Source organism: Macrosteles quadrilineatus, unplaced genomic scaffold (genome assembly GCF_028750875.1).
Source record: "Macrosteles quadrilineatus isolate MER2022 unplaced genomic scaffold, UCM_ALF_1.0 Scaffold_8__2_contigs__length_117827958, whole genome shotgun sequence".
Lineage (NCBI taxonomy): Eukaryota > Metazoa > Arthropoda > Insecta > Hemiptera > Cicadellidae > Macrosteles > Macrosteles quadrilineatus.
Genome location: NW_026542601.1, coordinates 11,663,020 through 11,689,258, shown reverse-complemented (window position 1 = coordinate 11,689,258; position 26,239 = coordinate 11,663,020). Strand labels below are relative to the sequence as shown.

General features: G+C 32.0%; 2 protein-coding genes across 2 annotated transcripts in view; one reads left to right on the top strand and one right to left on the bottom strand.

Annotated features, from left to right (window-relative positions):
- The window catches only part of LOC128999577 (voltage-dependent calcium channel gamma-4 subunit-like), a 132,493-nt gene that overhangs the window by 55,717 nt on the left and 50,537 nt on the right, over nt 1–26,239 (bottom strand). The window lies entirely within an intron of this gene.
- LOC129001824 (IQ domain-containing protein K-like) lies at nt 852–1,540 on the top strand. The gene has a single exon (XM_054429268.1). The coding sequence runs from the start codon at nt 868–870 to the stop codon at nt 1,498–1,500; it is 633 nt and encodes a 210-aa protein (XP_054285243.1). The 5' UTR covers nt 852–867; the 3' UTR covers nt 1,501–1,540.

Here is a 26,239-nt window from a genome sequence, read left to right as displayed (position 1 = left end):
TTAAAATGAGACATATTTCATACATAAAACGTAAAGTAACTAGTTGGTAATTAATATTATTACCTTATATGCGGGACACAATATCGTTTCGAATTGACCCATAATTAATCAGACTTTCTATATTTTTAATTTCCTAAGCAAGTAAATGGCGTTTTATGGAAAACGGTTTATTAGTTTAACGTAAAAAGTGAAAATTGTATTTGTGTATCAATGTTTTATGGGGCTGTACACCGTTCAAGTAACAACAAGAAATAACTATTACTCATAAGTAAAAACAAGGTAACGTTCAAACAATATGTGAATACAAATTTACAAACATGTTAAACTAACATTTTTTTGTTAAACGTTGTGTAAAAACACATAATTTATATATATATATATATAATTATTTCTCAAAAAGACTATATTTATCAATGTGTGATTTAAATCATATGTTTTGTTTGTTTTATACATATTTAAAAACAAACTTATAATCATTACAGTCCACTGCTACCTATGTACTAAACATTTTTTTCCTTTTATTTTGTTTCTGTATAACCCATCACTTTTTTAAACATGTATTCAATTGAAGAGTTTGACAAAAACTCTGATACACAGTGTGATGATCTGTTTAAAAAGTCTTTATATGAAAATAATTGGGATGACATACCTACAGAGAAGCCTTCAATAGTTTCACTATCACCAGATGAGATAAGTCGTATGGTCCAACAAAACAAATTCGCTAACAGAGCTGATAACAATGGATACGGTAACAAAATTATAGATCAAATTCCTGGCATGGTAAGTTATAAACCAATGGTAAACAGATTCCACCAATCCTCGCCCTCCGACAGTATTTCTACTGAGGATTCACTGGAACCGACTGACATGAAAATATCAGAATCTAGTGAAAATGATCTTCAAGAAATACAAGGGAGCTTTTTCATCAGCGATGCCAAAACTACAGAACAAGAACTGAATGATAAAGAAATCTGTGAAAAAGAAGAGGGCAATCCAGTGGATTATATGGATAAAGAAGTGTTCCCAGTGCTCCTTCCCTGTCTGGAGAAAATGCTTTTTGCAGCAAAGGAACATGATGTGTTGAAGATACAAAAGTCTCACTTCAACGGTCTCGACTACTTGGCTGAACTTCTGTGGAACTGTAACCCTCTCCATCCAGAGCGACAAGGCTCTTATGTTTCTATATTTGACATTCCTTTTGTTCAGAAACATCTTGAGGAAAACCCCAGACCAGCCATGCCTCAGTCTTGGGTGTGGACGAGAGAGCAGGCAGCTGTTGTGATACAAGCCGCAGTTAGAGGATATCTGGTGCGTCGTCTGCCAGAAGTTCAGGAAATGCGCCAGTTTTGGAGGACTCTGGCTGGTGAAAAACGTCAAGATAAACTACCACAACCTGTACTGGGGCTGGGAGAAGATGATACATCCAACAAATCAACTGGAATCAAAATAGTAGAATCAAACCTTTCATTTTATAGCCAGTATTTAAATGAAAATTCCTAGATGTATTTTCTTGTCTTACCGGTATTTTTTTAAGATCAGATTCAGCATGCTGCTTCAACAAAATGTAAAGTGAAATTCGTTTATTTCAGAAACAGAATAACCAACATTTTTCCAACATTGTGATGTTTCTGCACCAAACGATGTATTTCAACTTGTAGATGATGAATATACTAAAAAGTCAAATTCGAAAAAAATTTTGGTTATGCTGTTTCTGAAATAAACGATTCTAATTGATTTGGATTGTAAAATAAAAGATAGAAAATGATTAGTACATGTTTATTGAAGGTAGCAGTGGACTGTAATGATTATAAGTTTGTTTTTAAATATGTATAAAACAAACAAAACATATGATTTGAATCACACATTGATAAATATAGTCTTTTTGAGAAATAATTGTATATATATAAATTATGTGTTTTTACACAAATGTCATGCATGGGGGCGTATCGTATGTACCCTCATTGGGAGCGTCCGCATACACATTGAACCTACGCATTACAATGTAGACAATCTAAAACTGTAAGAAATGTTATTGCTGATGGACAGTAGATTTATTAAACTGTTATAACCTTAAAATAAAATTTGAAGTTTACAAAAACTTATAAAAAAATATTGATTCTATGATAAAAAGTCACTGAATGCATCGTTTTACCATGGTGGTAAAATTTACATACCACAACACAAACTGAGCTTGTTGTAAATACAAGTCCAATTACAACAGTACGACCCACCAATGGGGGAGGAGAGAGAGAGAGAGAGAGAGAGGGGGAGAGAGAGAGAGAGAGAGAGAGAGAGGGGGAGAGAGAGAGAGAGAGATTGAGAGAGGAGGGGTGAGTTATATGATTAAGGGTGGATTTCTGTCCTTATTTTGCCAACCCTGGCCCAGTCTTGTTGTATAGCTGTGGTGTGGGGATGCCATATCATGGTGAAGCATTGCTACATGACCAGGCATTCTGGTTATGCATGTTTAACACTTAATCTATTTTTTCTTTTGCATTTTTATTTGACATATATAAGACTAAGCTTTACACATACAAGATTGGGGTCAAGTACAAGTAGTAAAAGAAAAAACGTCCATATATATATATACATACTCCAAATAATTAAATCACTAATTAAATTGACTATAGATCAAATAATATTTTGATTCTTAAAATAGATTATTTTCAAATGATTTTCTATTGGACATAACGGTGCGTCGAAAGTAAAAGAAGCAGCCATGTTTGACACACTTATGACGGATCAATAAAATACTCGTAACGCCAGATCCTTAATTAAAAATATGTTTCTCATATTTCTTATTTTGAGCAAAATAAAATGAATACTTTTCAATTATTTATACTATTGTGTGATTAATACTAAGATATAAAATTTTAAATAATAGTAAGACTCCCATTGGAATAATCTACAATATTAATTACATAACAATATAAATATCGACACGAATACAGTGATATTCACATAGAAAAGTACTATTGCAAAATGTAAAAGTAAAATGTGCAAAGTAAAATGTATTGCAACAAAAGCCAAATGTCTCAGTAAAAGTGATAAATCACACAAGGAAATGTTATGTTATTCAGACATCGTGTTTTGCATATCTTAATTCTAATCCTTGTGCATTTATAACGATCACATTCACATGAGGAGCACGAGGTTGTCTTCATATTCCACTCGTGTTCTCCTCTCAAGACATTGCTATATTTCTCCTTTTATCTCTCTACATTTGTCTTCTCGTGCTAAACCGGAATAAGATTATTTTAGTGGAAGGTTCTTTTTTCCGAAGAGGGCAGCCCCTATTTAAACTGTGAAAATCCACAGTTGAGTATAGGTGATTTTTGAGTTGTGATAATTTCTGCTCAGTAAATAAAAAACGTGTGGGAAAAGATATAAACTAACCTAGCCCAATCTGAAGACCCACTTTGGCATTAATTCATGTTATAGAAACAACATCTTACTTCATTATAAGGTGTATTTTAATCAGTAAATGACAGAAACTGTCTTGTAATTTAATATCATTGGGTTTACATTGAAAGCTTTTTTCCATGTTCTCGCGTTAACGACCATGATGTGTAGTAGAATCTGTCAACTCGGGCAACAGCGGGTCAAACAATATTTAAGTAATTGATTCAATGAAACCACAGCATACACTTCTCTTCCATTAATACTCGATTGGTGATTTTATAAAATAACTAGCTGACCCGGCGAACTTCGTATCGCCTAAGTTATAGGTTTCGACCGATGGAAAACCCGGCAGACGTTGTCTTGCCTTTGACTATTTATAATTAAATAAAGTAAGTACCGTTACGTTTAATTTTAAAGACGATCTCGTTCGCATCGCTCAATCACGTCCTGGTTGAAGTTCGTTCGCTACGCTCACTCACCTTTGGGTTGGAGCTCGTTCGCTACGCTCACTCGCCTTTTGGTTGGAGCTCGTTTGCTGCGCTCACTTGCCTTCAGGTTAGATGTTCGCATCGCTCAATCACGTCCTGGTTGAAGTTCGTTCGCTACGCTCACTCACCTTTGGGTTGGAGCTCGTTCGCTACGCTCACTCACCTTTAGGTTGGAGCTCGTTCGCTGCGCTCACTTGCCTTCAGGTTAGCTCGTTCGCTACGCTCACTTGCCTTCAGGTTAGCTCGTTCACTACGCTAACTCGCCTCAGGGTTGAAGTTTGTTCGCTACGCTCACTCACCTTTTGGTTGCAAATTAGTAAAAGAAATAATAGTGCTGCACCCTGTTGGTAATCCTTGTAACTTTAATGCTATTGAACATCATAGAACAGAACCAACTTGTTTAATTGAAACAGCTGTTAAGATTCATTAATTCCATTTCTCATAAGGTTAACATGGGAAACTCCAGAGCCACTGGGGCGGAGCCCTTTTAAGAATTTCGAAACGGGAAATAGTTTACGTCCTATTCGCATACCTACAGAATTTACACACCAAATTTCAAAACGATCGGTGAAGTCGTTCCGGAGGAGTTTGCAGACAAACACTGTGACACGAGAATTTTATATATTAGAGATAAACTCTTATTTCAAATAACGTTAGATAGCTAACTAATGACCTGTTAACACAGTTATCTAGTGTGATTTCTACGCTAGTTACAAAGTGTTTACGTCTTGAAAGGGAACGGTCCAAACTCTGGTCTTGTAACCAACTGGCATCTACCTTTTGATTAATTCACACCCCAATGAAAATGGTATCTGGAAACGAACTCAAATCAAAACATTTTTTGCCAAAGTAACAATAATAGTTTGCATTAGCCAGGTCAGTACAAAACGACTATACTATAATACAATAACTAATTCTAATATTTACAATAATGCTATTTAAAGCTTTCAAAACATGTTAGGAACTCTTGGGTACAGTCGCAGGTTGTATGTAGCAATTTTCATTTTAGCTGTTCCAACTTAGGGATAAAGTTGTTGAGTTGAACCGTATTAATGTATTAGGTTTTTTATCAACTCATTAAGTCGTAAATACTAGTAAGTATTAAAAATCGATCTGAAAATTAGTGCTTTATTACTACTTGAGCGACATTGACTTATTTCGACTAAATATAAACCTAATTAATTAATTTCAAGTTAATTTAAGTGTTAATTTACTTCTAGTGATTGCACACAATTTTCTGAACATAAGCTATGTTTTTAAATTAGTGTAATACTTAATTTATTTATTTATTAGGTATTAGGTATTAGTTTCAAACTAATAGTAATAGTAATTAACAGCAGCATGTTTAAATTAAATGCCATGAACAAATGCTTAGCAATAACAATTAAGAAAGGTTACAACATTAAATAACGGCTATTTTAGCAAGAGATTAACCCAGTAACCCAAAAGGTGATTTTCTCTTGAAAAAAATAACTTATACAAAATTGGTCACCATTTGTCAAGGTATAAAATACGAAATAACAACAGTTAATTTACTCCATGATGACACTTAACATTTAGGCCTAATTATTTTCATTTACAATGTACGCCGATTATTTATAAGCTACGATGAATAGACTAATTCTAACTGAACGAGGCCTTACAGTTGAAGTGTAGTTGCAAGAGTGCTTCATCACTAAGCTATGATGACTCTATTTAAGACAAGAACCAACTGAACGAGCCCCTTTAGTAGCTGTGAAGTGCCAACTAAATGTGTCCCTACTAGTGCCAACTAAACGTATCCCTAAAGTAGCAGCGAAGTGCCAACTAAATGTATCCCTACAGTAGCAGTGAGAGTCATTTAACACGTCGGGCTCCTCAACTTTGCACATTACAAGTTTGCGGCAAATAAAACGTTGCTGGATTGGAAACATTTGCATATCAACAAGGAATAAACTTCAATCTACGTGACCAGGATTGTGGATAAATTTGTCCCTTGAGTTGGGAAAACTCTCAAATGCATGTTAATTTTTTTCAAAAAATTAAATAAAAGAATTTCATATTCGAGACTAACGTTTTAAGATTAAGATAATAGTATTCGTTAATAATCGATAGTGATTTGTAAAAACTATTTGCATGAATTTCGTTATAGTTTTACATAAAAAATAGTTAGAAAACACTTCTTGAGTAATCTATCCTATAAAATGGCGTATAGATTTACGTATACTCAATCTAATAAAATCGTAAACATTGTTAAAGTATTCATTTTAAATCAACGAAACAATTATATTGATTCAAACCCACATTAGATCTTTTATCTATCTAATTATGAGGTAGAAAAAATACTTTGAAAATATTAATTGCTTTCGGAATTTTTCGCTTGGCATCTATGCTCAATAATATAGCTTTGGGCTAAAATTAAACTAATTACTAAGAGTATATTCTTGCCACATGTCTGTTAATTAATTAACTAATTAAAATAGGTAACAAGCAACTCTACAGTGGTTGTATCCATTAGGATGCACACTACCAACTGAACAAGGCACACCAGATGTAGGAGCATGTCGCCACAGGCGTGTAGGCCTATCAGCTGTTGGAATACACAGTACTAATGAATCAGCTGTCCAGTCACGGCTATCTAGGATATATGTATTGTTGATGACGTCACAATCATTTTGGCTATATATGGTCTTTTGGTAATTGTTTTGTTCTATACTAAGGGTGTTTGGGGGTGAGCTGGTCTAGTGGTTAGAGCGCGGGACTTCGGTCCTTGAGGTCCTGGGTTCAAATCCCACCACTCACCAATAACCAATGGATTTTATCCAAGTGATAATGCTGCAACCCCTAGGTCTCGGAGAAGTAATGTGAAAAACAATCCCAGGCTCGTGCCTAGCGTCTTAGGACAAAAAGTTCTATACTTAAGGAGCTATTTATAAAAAAAAAATGTCAACCTATCAATCGTGAATGCTATATAAAATTTTGCCATGCATAATTTGCTAAGTATTGTTATTTTATAATAACAGGTAGTATAGACGTACTTATCTTGTTTTGATCTACTCAACCTTTATTATACAGTCCACTAATCTTTAAAGTATAACAGGTAGTCATGGCTCACAGTTTTTTTTCTTTTTTTCATTAGGGACAAAAATCTGTTAAACTACTACAGTTTTTACATAAGCCACGATAAATTAAAACTAAAATTAAACTCAATTGATTTATTATTGAGTTGAAAACGAAAGAAAATATCCATGAATGTCTAGTAGAAAAAGTAATTAATTGCAATAACATACTGTACAAATAATTTATGCCAAAAAAATACCCTGTTTTTTTTTAAATCACGCAACAAGAAAAAATGTGGAATGAACAATTCCAATTGAGAAACCTGTGTTTGTTAATAAAGAGTCAAAAATGTATGCAGTAAAGAAAGAACAGTGTGGTTTATTATGTTTCCAATCATGGCCATTATTAGACCTTCATTCAATTAATATCAATATCCCAATCATAATCAATTTTAATGATGTAATTGTATACTTCGTTTGTATTTTATTATATCTGCTCTTTTAAAACCATTAATTAATTAAATTAATTTTGCAATAATTACTTGTAATGCTCAAATCACACAGCCTAAAACTGTCTAACTTTTATATTGTTCTATATTTTTCTTTCCAATAAATTACAACCCATATTGCACGACATAACTCCTGGTGCAATCAGGTGTTCAGTCGCTGCTACAAACCACACACAATCAGCTGTTGTATTAAACCGCAGTTCTACCAACAGTCGTGTACATTCTTTGCTAGTTTTTAGTGAATCCGCTACGGAATAGAAATTCATTTGTGTAAATAGTTAAGCAACTATAAAAATCTATGTCATATCTTAAATTTGGGTTTCAACATCAAGCTAGTAATTTTAACAGTTGTGTTTGGCAAACATAATCAAGTTAAATTAATCTAGCTAAAAAAATTAAAAAATATTTAAGATTTCAACTGAAGCGATTTACACGTATATAGTATTCCTCATTACCTTACAAACAACTATCAGATTTATTATACTTTATTACACCCTTTCAAAACATTTATGTAGTGTTACCTTTAGTTTTTAACATCAGGTCTTTCTAAAAAATTTATATAAAAAAATCAAGACTACACATGGCTCAAAAATATATCCATCAATTTACATTAGATTTACCAATTCTTAATCTGGTTTAAGCTTTGGTACTGATACATTTCTAGTAATCGAAAATAAAGCTAATTAAAAATGGGTTGCTAAGGCAACGAATGGTTCAACACTGATTCATTATGTATTGATAAATTTTCACGTGATGTTCATGACAATGCCCGGACAATTACAACGGAGAGAAATGTTTTTTTCGCCAACAACACCAAGCCTTGATGTGTTATTCAGTTATGTAGATACATGTGACAAGAGACAAGCTAGTGGGTTCATAACACAACGTTCAGAGTATGTCTTCACATTTCTTGACGTTTCCCAACTCTCTCGGAATAGTGTCTTATAATTCATGTGTAGAGAATTTAACTCAGTCTTCTGTTAACTGGGCTACGTACTTGTATCTGATGATGAAAAAATTTTGAAGTTTACAGCTAAAGCAATACCACACAAGTTTAAATGGGACATAAAAACAAAATTACTAAAAATACCTAAGCGTTGGATTATCTTCCATAGGTATTTGGTTTGACGAAGGTATGAGAGAAACTGACTATACTGTGCAACTATTGAACCTGTCCTTTTTCATGATGCAGAATGTTTCGTGGACTAAAATGTATATATTTTAAGATAACGTGACAAAATGTACCTTTACCTAGAATAGTAATTAAAATTCCCAGGGAAAATTTTGTATTTGCAATATTGTTAATTTCACGAGTGTACTCGTCAGAGAAAAACCTATATCTCTGTTTCCGTGTCAAATGACAGCAATGAATGCATTGCGGTTGGTAACCCTGTCAGAGATTGTAATCAGCTGATAAATGACGCCACAGTGATACCAACCACTCATCAATAAAAGTCGTTTTGTCCCACAGGTGCAATAACTGACGCATCAGTGGATTTAGTGACGATTCAACCACATCGTGTTAAATTTTGAAAACCACACATTGTGTATAGTCGATTGGACTATCAGTTTGTAAGGGTATTTTATCACACCGTACCACTATTTTAGTCATCACACCGTAGCTATTTTCAATGACAGCTAAAAAACTATTTTCCCAAGTGTGCCTTGGTAGCACTTAAGACTTTATTAAACCCACTTACTAACCTAGTCTTTTCTTGTCTACAAGGCGTATGATATGATTTACAGGATATAAAAAGGACTGTATTGATGTGCTTGAAGGACTGTAGCAGATATTAAATCATCTATTACATGGTGTGGTTCATGCTCATAAGCTTATAAATCGTGTTTAAGAATTAATTCTATTTAAGATAATTCTATTCAGGCGTACGCTACGCAAACACGTGTAAATAGCATGCTAAAACGTTCTATCTATGTTCATTTCTATGTGTGTGTTTGTGTGGTTCCTGTAAATAGTCGACAATCATCTCTCGATGTTAAAAATTTTACATCCAAGAATGCTGCTAAAGACGAGCCGTGTTAGGCTTGAAACATGTCATTGTACATCATGAATAATATCAACAACAATTGACACCTACTGGCATACGTAAGAAAATTATTATCGATAGTAAACAGATAATTCATTTTGTTTATAAAACAAAAGTTTATGGTGTATAAGTATAACATCACGTAAACTGATCCAAACGTGTTTGCTAATTTCGGAATTCAACAACCCCATGTTTTCACGCTACAGAAATGAGGAGTCAAATAATTATTTATCATAGGAGTTTTAAATAAAATAATTTACTCCCAAACATTTTATCAAGGCCACACCAATAAGTAGACGGACTTAATGGGCTAAAACAGTTGATAAACTGTCGTATAAAGCTTGAGATATACAAGGTATGCATATTGACTGCAATATTTCAGCAGATAACCCCTGAGTTGACTACTACTCTATTTGCCCAAAATGCTGCATTATACCGACCACAACCTTGAATAACGCGATTGTAGGACTAATTTACCAAAAGACATTGTGACATATTGTTCATAACCATATTTAATTAACTTAAAAGTTAATTATTCTGATGAAATTGTTTGAAACATCTTTCCCGAATGAAGAGCAGACCAAAAAGCTAGTAGCCTAACACAGACTACGAGTTATTATGACAGTTACATTAATTCTCATCTCGGAATTTTACAAAATTTCAGTGAAAGATCATCATCATTAATGTTCACTAATTAGAAATACCACCGCAATAAGTTGTCAGGAAGATGTTACATGTGTTACACCAGAGATTAATGACTTTTCGTGAACTGTGACATCAGTTAAACTTAAAAAATACATTAAATTAACGTTAACTGGTGGTAATTTCAATTGTTCAATTTCATATACGCAAATATGACACCTGTCACATATCTAGGGTTTGTAAGTAAAGTACCATAAACGTTAACTACTTTTTTTAAATTTATTCTTTACATTAGTGGTTTTAAAATTCTGGACCTAAGTCCTTGCAATGCCAAACATGATCAGAACACAACGGCAAGATGTTCAGATTTCAGTTCAGATTTTTCTCGATATGTAAAGTTAACCAGACTAACAAAATGAACCACACAAACCAAATTAATTTTTTTTCATCGCCTTTGATTTTCAAGGCTTTTTTACTGTATTTTCTTTTACTTCTTTAAAATACAGAATTTTAAAACAAGTGATGTCTTAATGTATGGGATGAGGTCAGAGGAAGTTCTGAATCTCTCACGCTACATTTGTTGCACATCCGTTATTACAGTCCACAGTAGGTTAGTGGACTGCGGTGGTCAAACTCCATGTATAGATGGTAATAAATTGAATAATTTTAAGGGCAAGTACTAAATATCAAATGGATAATAATTAAACTTGGGATAGCAGTAATAATTCCTGCGAAGTAGGAAGACCAGTTTACGTTTTAGAATAAGGAAATTGTTGAGAATATAGACTAATACTGTATTTTAAGTAGTATAAGAATATATAAGCCAAAGAATATAACTTGTGTATAAGACCAATTATTATGTATTAAGGAGGCCTAATAAGGTACTAGGATATTTTTTAGTGTGGCTTTGGTTATGCTATCAATGTATATATTTTTCAGTTAACTGTGTAGCACATTGCCTAAAGCAATGCATGGTAAAGGAAAATGTATATAATTTCTGTGTGCATAGCAATGTACACAGAAATTATATCTGTAATTTAAAAATTGGTTTACAAATAAAATCTTATTACTAATATGGAATTCCGAATAAAATAAAAGGATACAAGAATTTTAACTGTTTTACTTACATATTTTGTAAAAAATAATGGAGATTTTTTAAGTGAGAAGTCTTCACACCTTACTTCCAAACAAATTTAAGCCTGTACTAAATGAAAATGGGAACTGATTTAATGAGGTACTTCTAGGAGGCGAAAGCAGTGTTGGTAAATAATCAATAACGGTAAGACTGTGTCGTAGCTTCAAAAAAATTTCAAATACCGTAGAAAGGTAAGATAATTCAGAGGTGTTAATAACATCTGACAAAAACTCTTGTCCTTTTCGGTGTTCAATTAGTTTTTATATTTTTCCTGTTCAACAATCAACATTATGATTTAATTTATATTCATTAAACACTCTTTTGCACCAAACTAAAATCTCCTTAATGTATTGTTTAAACATATTTTATGATTTTTTTTATGCACAACGTACCTTTTGTATATTCCTAGCCAACATAACAGGCCTACCTAATAAATAAACTTATATCACTAACCCAGGTTAACTAAGATTAAGATTAAAATTATTAAATTCAACCAAAATAAAAGTTCTTCAAACGGAAGAAATTTGCAAGGTACAGCTGAAATGACCAGTAAACAGTTAAATACATAAAACAGTTGGTAGTACTGCAGTGTGTAGTTGGTTACATTGGTATAAGCACATTATTATTGCCGGATTAATATCTACCCTGATTTGTCAGTCTGTGGTTGCAATTGTGCTCTGATTATCACTTAACTGATCGACTCCCAAATTAAACACAATATTGTTTATTTCACCACCTTATGCATTTATAGATCAATATGTTTTTTCCTTTAAGCTAGAGCCCGGGATTGTTTTTTTCTCATTACTTGAGGCAAGATCTAGGGGTTGCGGCATTATGACTTAGATAAAATCAAATCCATTGGTGATTTGGCACAATGAATCTGGGACCTCAGGGACCGAAGTCCCACGCTTTACCACTAGGCCAGCTCGCTCCCCATAGAAAAGTAGGGTATAGCACAGAATAGTATGTTCTAGCAGTGTTGTCTGAGTAGCGGCAATTAGCCTCGACTGTTATCTTTTCACAATAATAATTCTAATAGCATTTTCAAACTCATATATGCAGCAGTTACTGTTTAAAGATGGTTGATTCTAAGTAAAGGGAGAGCTGCAGTATAGAATTGTCTCCTTTGTTTTTTTTATTGCAATTATTTCATGTATATTTCTTGATTATTGTACTTTGCAAAGTAACATGTATAGAAAATAAGGATTTAATAGAGTCTGAAATGTCGAAGAGAGTCATATATTTTACTCATGTCTTAAGATAGTTTTCTTTAATACTTTCTTTAATAGATTGGCCATTACCAAATTATGTTTAGGTAACGAACCAAGGATCCAGATTTCCTTGATCATTAGGATTTTGATAATGATCCTCCTTTCTCAAATCAATGTTGAACTTCAATATTACTCCCGTACATCCAGTTTAGTTACACCTGGACACTTTATCCATAGCCAACATCATGTCATTAGTTAAGCATGGCCAGAGATGTATCACTATTACAATACAAGACGGGAATCTATAACTATCACTATATCTTACATATTTGGCTACTATGTTTTTTTTTTTATTTTATAGTTGTAAAGGTTACCTATTTTGATTTCAAGTTAATTTTGCTTTTTCCAAAGGTAATTATTTTCACCACGTTTCGGAACGGAACTCCTCCCGTTTTCAAGTTACCTAAGAATCTACATTTACCTAACTAATCTAACATAACCAACCTAATATTTTCCACTCATATAGAATAGTTTGATATAGTTGGTTGATATTCGTCCTAGTACCAGGTAGTGATATTAGGTTGGCCTAACCTTATTTTTTTTAATCTTGTCAGTAACCTTTTACCCTCCAACCAATTATTTCACTTAAACTATAGCCCGACCAAAAGTCTATCAGAGGAATGGTTCCAAAACCACCGATATGAACATGCTTAACTTACAATAGCTGCTTCCTGCTGATGTTCACTTACCTGAAAGCCAAAAGAACATGAAGTTATTTTGATGTGAAATATTAAGTACTGTTATAGGAGTATAACTATGTTAGATTTACGTTGACTTTACCAGGATATTCACAAGGTAATTGGAAAAAGAAAATGATTTATTTTGGTTTTAAATTGGAAATTGATTAAATGCTAGGCTATGATCCAGTCCTAAAATAATTTTACTAAACTTCTAGCGTTGTCATAAAATTGAAAACTCATAACAAAATTGTTAGATGAACAATAAAAGAAAAACCATGCATACTATTTAAATTATTTAAAATTAACAAATCACAAGTATGAATGTTTTGTTCTAATTATTGTTGATTGCTATTGTTAACATTGTTGCATTACGCATATTGAATGTCCTATATTTCTGTTGTATCTTGTTATTCCTATCATCGGTAAGCTAAATCAATTAATTTCGCAACCGTAAATTATTAGTTTAATCGTTATTTTATACGAATCAGAGGGTTATTTCATTTTCCAGAGTAAGATATTATTGATGAGCCATGTTTCTTCGTAATCACGACCCCAGATGTTACTAATGACGTTTTGCCGAGAGGTTGACATACATGTTTCACAGTGTTAATCTTAATTTACATTTATGGTTGTAAAGTTATTGTGTGGGTCGTGATATCCTTTGAACTATTTTTTTTCTTTTTTTTCATTTAAGTGCATGATGTAATGAATGGTTCTTTTAACCAAATTATAAATAACAACAAATTCAATTTCTTTCTTTGTCCAAAACATGAGATAACCCGTTTTGAGCACGCAATGGCTGTTTTGAAAGTTACTCAAAATGTTATAAGAATTTCAGTTAATAGAATTTCATATATAGCCTAAACTTACCCATGGTGACAAATTTAGATTGTATTTTTTATGTCTAGAACAAATTATAATGGAGCAGTGTACTATGGGGCAGCATAGGTTGTTTTTAGTTTTTTTATAGTTAGATGTAACATACACCAAAGTACGATACATTAACTATTAACTTCATAACGTGTTAATTTCATTACTCAGTTAATAGACTAGCCTAAAGAAGGAGACAAATATGCAGCAATTCATAAAGTACCAGGACAACATTCAACTCGTAAAATTAACTGTTAAATGTTCAATTAATTGTTTAAAATCATCAACTTAGTTGTAAAATCTATCTACTTATACTATTAAGGAAGAGGTGGTGTCTGTCTGTCTGTCTGTGTGAGTGTGTTTGTATAATTTAAACTCAATAACTACTGAATGGTCTGGGCTCAAATTTGACAAAAATAATGCTACAACTCCGAGGATACAGATAGAAATATTCCTGCTTTGATATTGACCTATGATTCTGTCCCTTTAAAGTTCTGAGGTGAGTTAATATGAATGTAAATATTGATTAGTATCCATGGAAACAAAGAGCAAACTTAATGTTTAAGGGTAAACAAGCAGAACTGCCAAATTCCACTTGATTTCACAATTCCACACAGTTGACTTGAAGAAACAGTGTGTGAATATTGAAATAATCATATGGCATAAGTCATTGATAAAATAAATTATTCATTAATGAAATAAGTTAGATTCTATAACCGTTGCCATATCAACCTCGGCTGTTATTCTGAGGTATATGAGATTTATTTTTTTACATATTTGTGGAAACAGTAATAAAATACCTTCGCCGCAGAAACCCTGTTTGGCGAGGCGATCAATAACATAATACAAACTTATAATCAAGTTGGGAATAGAAGTACAACAGCAATTTATATATCCTGGGAAAGTGTTTCTGTTAAGTTTGGAGTCAAGTTGCATTTCGCACCTCAGGGCTAAAACACTTTCGACTCTCCGAGACAATCTAAGTTTCTAAAGTACAAACTTATTTCTTCGCCTGACACTCGTGTATGTTGCTTTATAGGGAATATCATGTATAATATTAACTGATTCAGGTGAATTTCACTTTCAATTATTGTGGACAAGTTTAGCGAAACCCAAACCTTTCTAAATAAATTTAAATCGTTAAATTTTTTTCGTTTATTCAAATCCAACAATTTATGTGATTTAAAACATTTTTCAAACTTTAAATTTAATAATGTCTATATTTTCATACTTTCCAAGAAAGTATTAGGGAAAATAAATCGTATGTAATATCTACACCTATACAATATCTAAACCACTGCCTTGAAAAACACGCTTAACTCTTCTAGACACTCTAAAATAAATGATGAAGTTTAATTAAAACAAGACTAAACATATAAAAATTAGAAGAGTAAGTTTAAGTTAGTAAGGAGGCCAAACTAAAACCTAGCAATAGCTGAAGATGTATGTGAGTATCACTAGAAGCTTGAATGAATTAAATTACAATAGTAGCCTACAAACTATGTTAAGGGTGATTCTCAAGCCTTTATCATGATTGAAGAATTAACTATACGAAATAAATACTAAGAGAACTGATGCAAAGAAATGAGTAAAAGGCTTGAGAACAATAATGTTTTAATCGCCTTCTCTGTTGATTGTTGAAAACGCTAAACGTCCACTCAGGAAAGTGTGATCTTAGGAGTTAGTAGGCAAATACAATGTGTGTTTTAAACGCTGATTTACGTCATTGTTAATCAGCTGACATGCATTGTTGCATAGATATCTATGACGTTTAGATTTATTGGGAATTTATTGTAAATCAGATTCAACGCGGCGTTTTCACAAGCATAAGCAGCGTATGTATTGTAGGTTTACTTCTTTTTGTTTTATACAGATTAAATTTCCTAAAATGATCTAATATTCAATGAATAGTTGATTTCTCAGGTACTGGAATGTCACAAGGACATTTAATTCTAAGCCTATCTTGGCACTTAACCAATTATTTACTTTTAGTATACAATACATACTCTTAAACACTAAAACTTATATACCGTACAACTATGCAACGATGCATATTAGCTGACTGGAAATGGAGAACTGGCAATGAAAACAGGGATACAATATGAGCTTGTTTTTACGATGGGCCTAAACAGTGACTTATGATACTCATAATTTCAGATGGCGTTTGAAAAAAAACACCCTGTATGTAATGCTTCTATTGAGCAAATATATTCATGCTATGAAAAAAATTAAGGTTCCAAATTGACACTAGTACTCAAGTAAAAAGCTAAAAAGTAATTTAAAACTTTGGATGAAGTAAATTTTGCCCTGGAATAGCTTTAAACGAACCACTCTCTCTTTGCACATTAAAAAGCTATTAAAACTTGCAGCTTAGTTAAATAGCCGCACCTTCAGCGTTTATTCCCGTCGGAGTTTAAAGTAGGTAGTGAGAGAATTGTTTAAACTAACACCAACGAGACAAACAGGTCTTTGTTTCGACCACGGACAACTAAAGATATTATGGTATAACACGAAAAGTATTATTATAAATTATTTTTCTGTGGTGAATGGCCATAATTTGTTGTAAATTGATTAGAAAATGAGGCTGTTTAAAATATAGACTGTACGGTAACAGTGTTTTAACCCAATGATGATAATAATAACGATTTAATAAACTCCTACACATCATCAGCCCATGCACGCAGCGACAGGTTATATGAAAATCGTATTATACAAAACACTAAAGCTAAGGATGTTTTTAAAACTTTCAAAAAAAATTTATCAGCCTATAATCCAAGCCACACATACCACCGAAAACTCATTAGTAAGGTTTTTGAATCTAATGTAGTCTATATTTACCAGATAGAATATAAATATTCAACCTTTAAATTACAGTAAAGAGCTCGATACTAGCATAAAACAAGCTTTAGACAATTAATATTATTTCGTATAATTTCTTTGGCGCGTTGCTTGATTCGGTACACTTTAAAATAAAATGCAGCCCTTTTATTAATACAAGCGTATAAGATTTTACACCTTTTCAGAACTACAGAAGTTAATTTTTCATACAATTTAAAACATTTTGAAGCCTACGGTTTTTCACTACTCAATATAGCAAATATCAAAACAGTGATATCGTATCATATTTGTTGTAAATACAACTCACCAATGATGATAATATGATTCATTCCAACAACGAAAACATCAAATTTTGTAGAAATGTAATAAAGTAGGAGTTTATACAAATCCCAAAACAATTCCTGAAGGTATTTTAACGGGTATCATCTATATGTAAACGCGGTTGGATGTGTTATGGTCCAGATCTCGATACAACTTTGGCCTGTATTTATTGCCTTATAAATTTACTTTTGCAGTATAATAATTTTACAAAATAAACTTGAAATTTCATTTTTGGTGATAATAGCACATTACTACTTCAAACAACTTGTTTATTTATGTTATTATAAAATTAAATGCTCATGGTATTATTCTCATTGCCATAATATATTATGAACTATATTGTTTAAACAATGCTGTACAACTAGAGAAATAAATTTGATAACGAACAAAGATATAAAATAAATAAAAAACTACATAAAACCCACTAAATATGTACTAATCAGTCTAGCGCCTGAACATCCTCTCTAATAAGTAGAGTAAAATTTGAATATTATTTTACAATTATTATTCTATGACCACAGCAATTTTTAATACAAACAATTCTCATTTTTTCTCATAAGAAATGTAGGACTGAGTAAAATTAAGAACAAACCAGAAACAAATTGCATTTAGATCCTTATCTACGCTGCTTTAAAGTAACCCAATTTGTTTTCTCCGAGTTTATAAATATTCCTTAACGAGAAAATGGAGCTCTTCTTAAAAGCACTTTTCACGCAATACTTCAATTTGAAAACTGCTACTTTATCTTTTATAACCAAGTTAGAAAACGTAGTAGGCTGTACGTACTACTGTAGTACAATAACCGTCTGAATATTGAATGCATTAGAAGTTGATTAATTAAACTTATTTGTCTCTCAAAATAGTTCATTTTACGAAAACTGAGTTTTTAATCAAACAAATTTAGTAAACACAATCGTATGATTTATGGATTAGCTAAGAAGTATTGTAAGACAATTTCGTATTAAATCAATAATCAATTCCACTAATAAAATATTTAGGGTATTTAATAATGACTTTATGTGGCCACTTTTAGTAATAAAAATTACTTATTTACATGACATATATCATATTCGTAACATAAATACAAATCCGATCGAATATAAAAAAAATTAACATGTAATTTGTTTGACATCTTTTTAATTTCAGTATATTATTAAAATGTTAAGGTAAAAAAGATAGATTATATTTTATTTTATGCAATCGTATAAAAAATTTCGAGATTGATCACTCTACAATATCTAAAAAATGTTAGTGAGTTACATATCAGAATGAAAACACAGATAGGAATATCACTGAATGTTCCCTCGCAAAAAAGAACGCAAATGATAAGTCTAATTAGCATTTCACTTATTAATACATTTTTAAAATTAATATATATTTACATCTCTGCATTAGAAGGTAATGAACCAAAACAATTTATTTAAGGTGGGCTTATTCTCATTAATTAGTCCTAGAAGTTCTAGCGAGAAAAATATTCGCTCATACTATTTTTCCTGGACTAATTATCTTGTAGTGTTTTACATAACAATACCTAAATACCGGAATACCTAAATAGTCCACAGTTTTTCTGGTTGAAAAGTGGTTTTTGTACTTTTATTCATGGAATAGAAAACATTATTATTATCATACCCCACAAGCCCGCACCCAGTATCTACGAAGTAAATAGCACCGGTATGTATACATTCATTATTTCAAATGTATGCCTGATTCATTTAAAACACAAAAGATACTTAAAAACTGACAAACCCTCAATACGAGGGGTATCAAAAGCAGATATAATTAATATTGGATAATACTAACATAATATTGTACAATCTGAATCCCCCAGAACACTTAAAAATCCTTAAATATTGAGTTTAAATGGCATAAAATAACAAAAAAGGTGAACCTGAAAACAAACGCAATGAATAACTCAAATATATTTATTTTAACATGTTTGAAAAACTTTTTGAATTTTCATAACATTAGCAAATGGGATTAAAATAATTATTATGATCCTCTGGTTTAATCTTTTATGTTAAGAATGAAATCAGCGAATGAAAGGAATGCAACAAGTCCGATCAAATTGATATTTAATATCCAGCGATAAACCAACCATTTCCATCCACAACTTTGGGCAACGGGCGAAGTTTTAACGACGCAGAGTTTTAGAGGCGGGGCTGCCATTAACTGGGCAAAAGTAATCCAAAACCATCACATCTTCGCGCCTTCACTTTTAACAGGATGATTCTAATTTTTTCGAATGATTATTGACACGTATTCTTATGATTTCTTCATTCGTTATGGATATTTAAGATATATATTGACCTATTTTAACGCTGTATGAGAAACAGCTTTGTTTTTTCACATCAATGTAGGCCTACATATTTCCAGTTACTATACCTGTGCTTTGAAACAAAAATACGCATGAGGAAGTAGTCTAATCTACTGCATGAAATACACACACATCTACCATTCATTAAAAAAAAAAACTGAATGTTATTCGAATTACTGTATCTTTTATCGTTCGGATTTGGGTGAGTCCTTAAGCAACCTAGTACTATATAAGTGGTTCTGCTACAAATTCAAAATTATGTAAATATTTTTGTAACCAAAAAACCACGACGAGCCAATTGTTATGGGATATTATTACGATAAATAGCTTACTGATGTAGTGTTACAAATTGTTGCTTAATCCGCACACAATAATCTGGCTAAAGAGTAAGCCGTTCAAGTCAATGGCAAAGCTTCATTTTTAACCATTTTCAGCTTATATTTTATTCTTTTTTAACTTAATTACTTACTATGTTATACCCAAATTTCTATTGAATATTTTTTTATATTTTATATGTTTGTATTTGCATGAGTGTATTATTATCTGTATTTTCCGTCATCTTCCAAAAAAAGTTAAATCAATAAATAGGGCAAATGATGAATTATAGGAGAATAGTATTACTGTACTAAAATATTGCAATTTAGCTTTTCCAATGACCTAGAAACAGGGGGGGCGAGCTGGTCTGGTTGGAGTGCGGGACTTCGGTGCCTGAGGTCCCGAGTTAAAATCCCGCCAAATCAACAATGGATTTTATCTAAGTGATAGTGCCACAACCCCTAAGTCTAGCCTGAAGTAATGTGAAAAATATCCACCACACACTATAACGTGTCAACCAAATTACAATTGTGCACGTCCTAGGAAAAAATTGCCTAGAAAAAATTAAATTGGTATGACTTGCAAACTGGCAACACTTACTAATAACTCTTAGGTTTCATTAACCAATATATGTGTAAAACATCAATGGTCTTAACTCTAAATAATACCACCGCTGCTGCAAAACCGCTGATAAGCGAATTTCCATATACCTGATTGGTTTTCACTAAAATATTACGTTAAACTTGTCAGATGTATTCCCTGTTTAAATAACATTAGCTTTAACGTGTTCTAAGGTTTGCTACTATATAAAAGGTAGAAACTGATTTCAGTAAATGTTTGAAACTTAATGTGAAAAACAATATTGGCCAATATCGATAAAAATATATCCTTAAACAAGAAAACTACAACAATAAATCATTATCCATGAAAATAACAAGGAAATTTCGAATTTACGGATTTTTTTCTCCGTAACCAGCGCACAAAACTGCTTCAATATTCTAAATTATTTGCTTTTTTAAATTCTACAACACGGTTTTTAGATGAATTGCAAAGTTTTATGTTTTGACGGACAAAAATGGGGAACACGTGTTTTACCCCTATAACCTCCCCCCCCCCACTTAAAATTTCGATCATGCTGATTCGCAAACTCGATCGAATTAACGTAGTTCCACACGTTTTTTGTACAAAATTTCTCGGATGATTTTTATTACGTTAATATGCTTACGTTATTATTCTTAGTTATTATGCTTAAGGGTTCGTACACGCACGCGCACACACTCACATATAGGGCCTATGAATATGAACGGATGGTGCTTTTGGCCTCTGGGGATAAAACAAAAAAGTCAATAAGTCCCGGGTCAAGATTTTACCACAAGACCATGGCTTATTCCCTTCATGAATAATTTGTTTACAAGTAGACTAGAACAAGAAAGAATGGCTATTTTTAGCATCGAAAATTGAAGTTAAATAGAAAACAAAGCGCTTTATTTGTATTATTTGCAAAGATGATGAATACTAAAATTACTGCACATATACTTAATATCATTTTATTTATGTAATACTAATTGCAAACTATTAAAACAGAGCCTCACAAATGCTTGATTATTACAAATTATATATTAGATAAATAACGCCTCCACAACCCCACATTTCCATCTCTTTGTCCCGGTTCATTTAAGGAAATTAGATTAAAACTTTTCTAACTTTTAAACTAGTCTGATTGATGTCGACAATTATAAACTTTGTTGCAAAGAGTTTGGGAAGACAAATGCTTAATTTTGGATCAGGCGTTTTTATCCACTTTCTCAACCTATTCGGGAAATCGTCCTTCCTGTAAAACTTATTGTAGATTTCAATTTGTTTGGAGGGTTTTTAAATCAATAGGTAATAGCGGGATATTTTCTTGTCCAACTCTTTAGAATCGGATTTCATGGAAAGCAGAGACTCCCAATAAGACATTTTAGATAATAAATTGAGTTTTGCTATCTGATACAAAAAGTAAGTATAGTGTGAAAAGGTATTGTTTTGGGAAAGTAATGGCAATTTTATGCGAACTTGTAGTATGTATTTAAGCCCAATGACTGTGGTATTCTACCAGACAAGAGAGCTGAACTTCATCCGCAAAAACTTAATTTTATTTATTTATTTTTTTTTAATAAGTAAATAATAAAATAATAATAATTATTATTAAATAATTATTATTATTTTATTATTTACTTATTTAAAAAAAATAAAATAAAATAAAATAATAATAAAACCTATTCCACACTATTTAAACAATTTTTTTATTGAATTACTGACCAACTAAACTTATTTTTAGGATTATCAAATTTTAAAATATAAATTTTCAGGAGCATTACTTCATACAACCCTACATTGATTTGATATTAATTGGAAAAAATATTCTTTGAAAATTGTTTAATGGATCAACACTCAATCGTCAATTTTCTTAAATGTATTAAACACACACAACACGGTAGACATTTAACATAGTTTGGCATAGTTTGCATTTTCTAAAATCGTTCGGCATACTCAAGAGTCGAGTTCAGTGACGTGTGCAGGCAGATTTAAGAAAATGTATTTAAGAAAATTTACGACATTCAATGAATGAAATTTAACGTTCCGTTTTGAAAATGACTACTTAGTAGGCGAAACTAGTTCGACTTAGGAATTGTGGACGCCAAGGTACATAAAAGATATTATGACTTTTTGTGGGGAGATTTAATACAAAGAGATATTTAATCCTAATATAAAAATACCCCCGCCGCAGCAAACCTGCAGACTAAGCGAATTTCCATTTGCCTGATTGGATTTACACTAAAATATCTCCTTAAAAATATCACATTTATTCCCTATTTAAATAGAATCAGTTTAACACATAGTTAGGTTTGCTGCAACAGGGAGGGTGAAAGTGTTTTTTTTATGTAAAATGTTAATAGTTAGTAAGAAATAAAAACATTTTCCAAATTTGGGCAGAACATGTTAATAAACAAGCAAACTACAACAGTTTACTTATTCTCCATAAGAATAACATGAGAATTTTAAATTTACAATTTTTTGGAATTTTCTCCGTAACCATTAAGCGCATTATAACGCTTCAATATACTAAATTATTTGTTTTTTTTAAGCTCTACTAAATTGTTTGGAAAGAAATTGCAAAATTTTATGTTTTTTGGGTCAAAAATGGGAAAAACCCATTTTTACCCCATAAAAGCCCCCATAAACCCCCGTTCCCATGGTCCAATCATGCTGGTTCGCGAACTCGTTCGAATAAACGTAGGTTTACAGGTTTGTACCAAATTTCATTAAAATCGGATCATTTTTGCTCGAGTTATCGCGCTAACGGACACATATATATATATATATATATATATATAAATATATATATAAATATATATATAAATATATATATATATGAATTTGAACGGATGGTGTTTTTGGCCTCTAGGGACCTCAAAACGAAAAAAAAATCGGTCCCGGGTCCAGGTCTTACCATGAGTACTACGGTAATAGCTTATTCCCTATATGGGAAATTCGCTAAAATGACTTAATATTTGTTCCTGTAGTTTAAAATAGGATCCGAACTAATCACGGCATAATAACTTAGCTAAAACTCATAGACGCTTAACAGGATTGAAAGCCCCTTAATCAGAAAAGTTAAAATTCAGATTACTAAACCAACTACGCTTTTGGATCAATACTGAATGGCGTAAATAAACGTAATTAAAATTCAATAAAAGTGTTCATCTTGACAGACACGCTCGCAGTATTGATATTTGATCTCGCCGAGGTTATTTTAAAAGCTTTCTCCATGTTGTGGTTACTACCGTTATGGGTAGTGTAATCTGTTTACTTGTGCAAAGCGGGTTAAATCGAATTCCCGGAATTGTTGCAATAACATCACTACAGACTTTAATATTAAACTGTAGTTTTATAATAATTCATTAAAAGAATAGCTTCAATTTACAATAGCGTTAGTTAACTAACGGATTATTTCATGCATGACCACAGTTGTTGTATTAATTTATGGAATTGATTTATCCAAAAAACTTTTTTTTAGAATCGTTAAGGGCTAGTGCATCATTTACTGTTGAGCAAAGTTTTCTACCTTTTAACTTAAACACCTTCTGGTTGAACAATTTTATTGAAGTGTTGACTCGATGATTTCTGAACAAACGCAATGTTTGTTTAATAGTGTAACACATTATGTGTCTAGTACATTTTTTTTACAAATAAAATAACAGTTTTACGGTGCTAAAATGATACCATTGGTATGATTGAACTAGAATGCATAAATAAATACAAATAAATAACAGTTATTAAAAAAAAGGTTACTACAGTAATTAACTTTTGTTACACTAATTATTGGCCCAGTAAAACACATGAGTTTACTGAAGAGGAATTTATATTGAACAACATAAAACAATATCGAGATAACTTATTTTTGTGAAAATAAAAATAATTATGATATACAGTATTAGAAGTAACTTTTTTAACCCAATATAGCCACTGACTTTTACGAAATTCATTCATTCACAATTTTGGTTGATAATGTTATAAGTTTTGATATACACTATGAATAATATTGAATTTGCGCCAACAGCAGCAGTGTTATGTCAACATATTGCTTGACCAAGCTATGATGTCTTTACTATAAACTAGGGCTAACTGAATATATCCCTACAGTAGTAATGAAGGGCCAAATAAATGTATCCCTACAGTAAACTTAGTGCCGACTAAATGTATCCCTACAGTAGTAGTGTAGAGCCAACTTAATGTATCCCTACAGCAGCAGTGAAGTGCCAACTAAATGTATCCCTACGGTTGCAGTGTAGAACCAACTAAATGTATCCCTACAGCAGCAGTGTAGTGCCAACTAAATGTATCCCTACAGTAGCAGTGTAGTGCCAACTAAATGTATCCCTACAGTAGCAGTGTAGTGCCAACTAAATGTATCCCTACAGTAGCAGTGTAGTGCCAACTAAATGTATCCCTACAGCAGCAGTGTAGTGCCAACTAAATGTATCCCTACAGCAGCAGTGTAGTGCCAACTAAATGTATCCCTACAGTAGCAGTGTAGTGCCAACTAAATGTATCCCTACAGTAGTAGCGCAGTGACAACTAAGTGTGTCTCTACAGTAGCAGCGAAGTGTCAACTAAATGTATACCTACAGCAGCAGTGAAGTGCTAACTAAATGTATCCCTACAGTAGCATCGTAGTGCCAACTAAATGTGTCTCTACAGTAGCGGTGAGAGTCATTTAACACGTCGGGATCCTCAACTTTGCACATTACAAGTTTGCGGCAAATAAAACGTTGCTGGATTTTAAACTTTCGCATATCAACAAGGAATAAACTTCAATCTACGTGACCAGGATTGTGGGTAAATTTGTGTGTGCTTTCAGTTCGGTCAACTCTCAAATATTTAAACGCTTTTTAAATTCTTGATTGTAAATAAAGTATTTGCTGGTTCAACAATATTAATAAAGTTAGCACAGTTAGTTTTTGTTTATGGTATCTACATTTTGTATAACTATTTAGCCATGTATAAGATATTCAAGAAATGATTTAGAAAAATGAGAATTATTTAACTTGCGAATAAAAGTCTAGTTAGTATTTCTTACATTATCCTGATGTGAAAAAATAACTATACAAAATTATACAAATCTGACAAAAATCATTTTACAAACATTTCAAATGCATTTTAGATTTGAAGCTAACTAAGTTTATTGTTACCATGACTACAGAATCAAACAATCCAATAGTCCAATGATTCTTATATAGACTAACAAAAGATCTTTTGTCTAGTTTATTAGAAAGGCGGTGAGTCTTTTAGTAAGGAAAAATGATTCCATTTATGTCTGGAATCTATGTTTTGGTTCAATGCTTAACAATATCTCTTTTCACAAAAAACAAACGAAACGCCACAATTACTTTCTCGCCGCTTTTCCTCAAGTAATAAGTTAAAATAACATTAATCAAATTTCCGTTACACTAAAGTTTCATTAAACCCATTCCGAAAAAGGTGAAATAAAGTATTCCAAATATGTGTTCACTAAATCTGAGTTTAATAAATAATCAAGCAAAGATAATACATGGAATAGAGAGGGGATGGTGTAGTTTCAATATGTTTTCAATATTGGACCTTCATTACATTGATGCCAATACTTGATTTCTAATAATTCCGACGAATTCAATTTGTATGCTTTGAAAATATTTCCAATATAGCCTCTTATAAATTCCTAGAAAACCTAATCTACATTGATTACGGTTGAGGAAAACGCATTCATTGCTTGGATTCAACAGAACTTAAATTTGTATTTTTTATATTCTACCAATTTGTGATTTTTATATCCTGTTAAACACCAACAC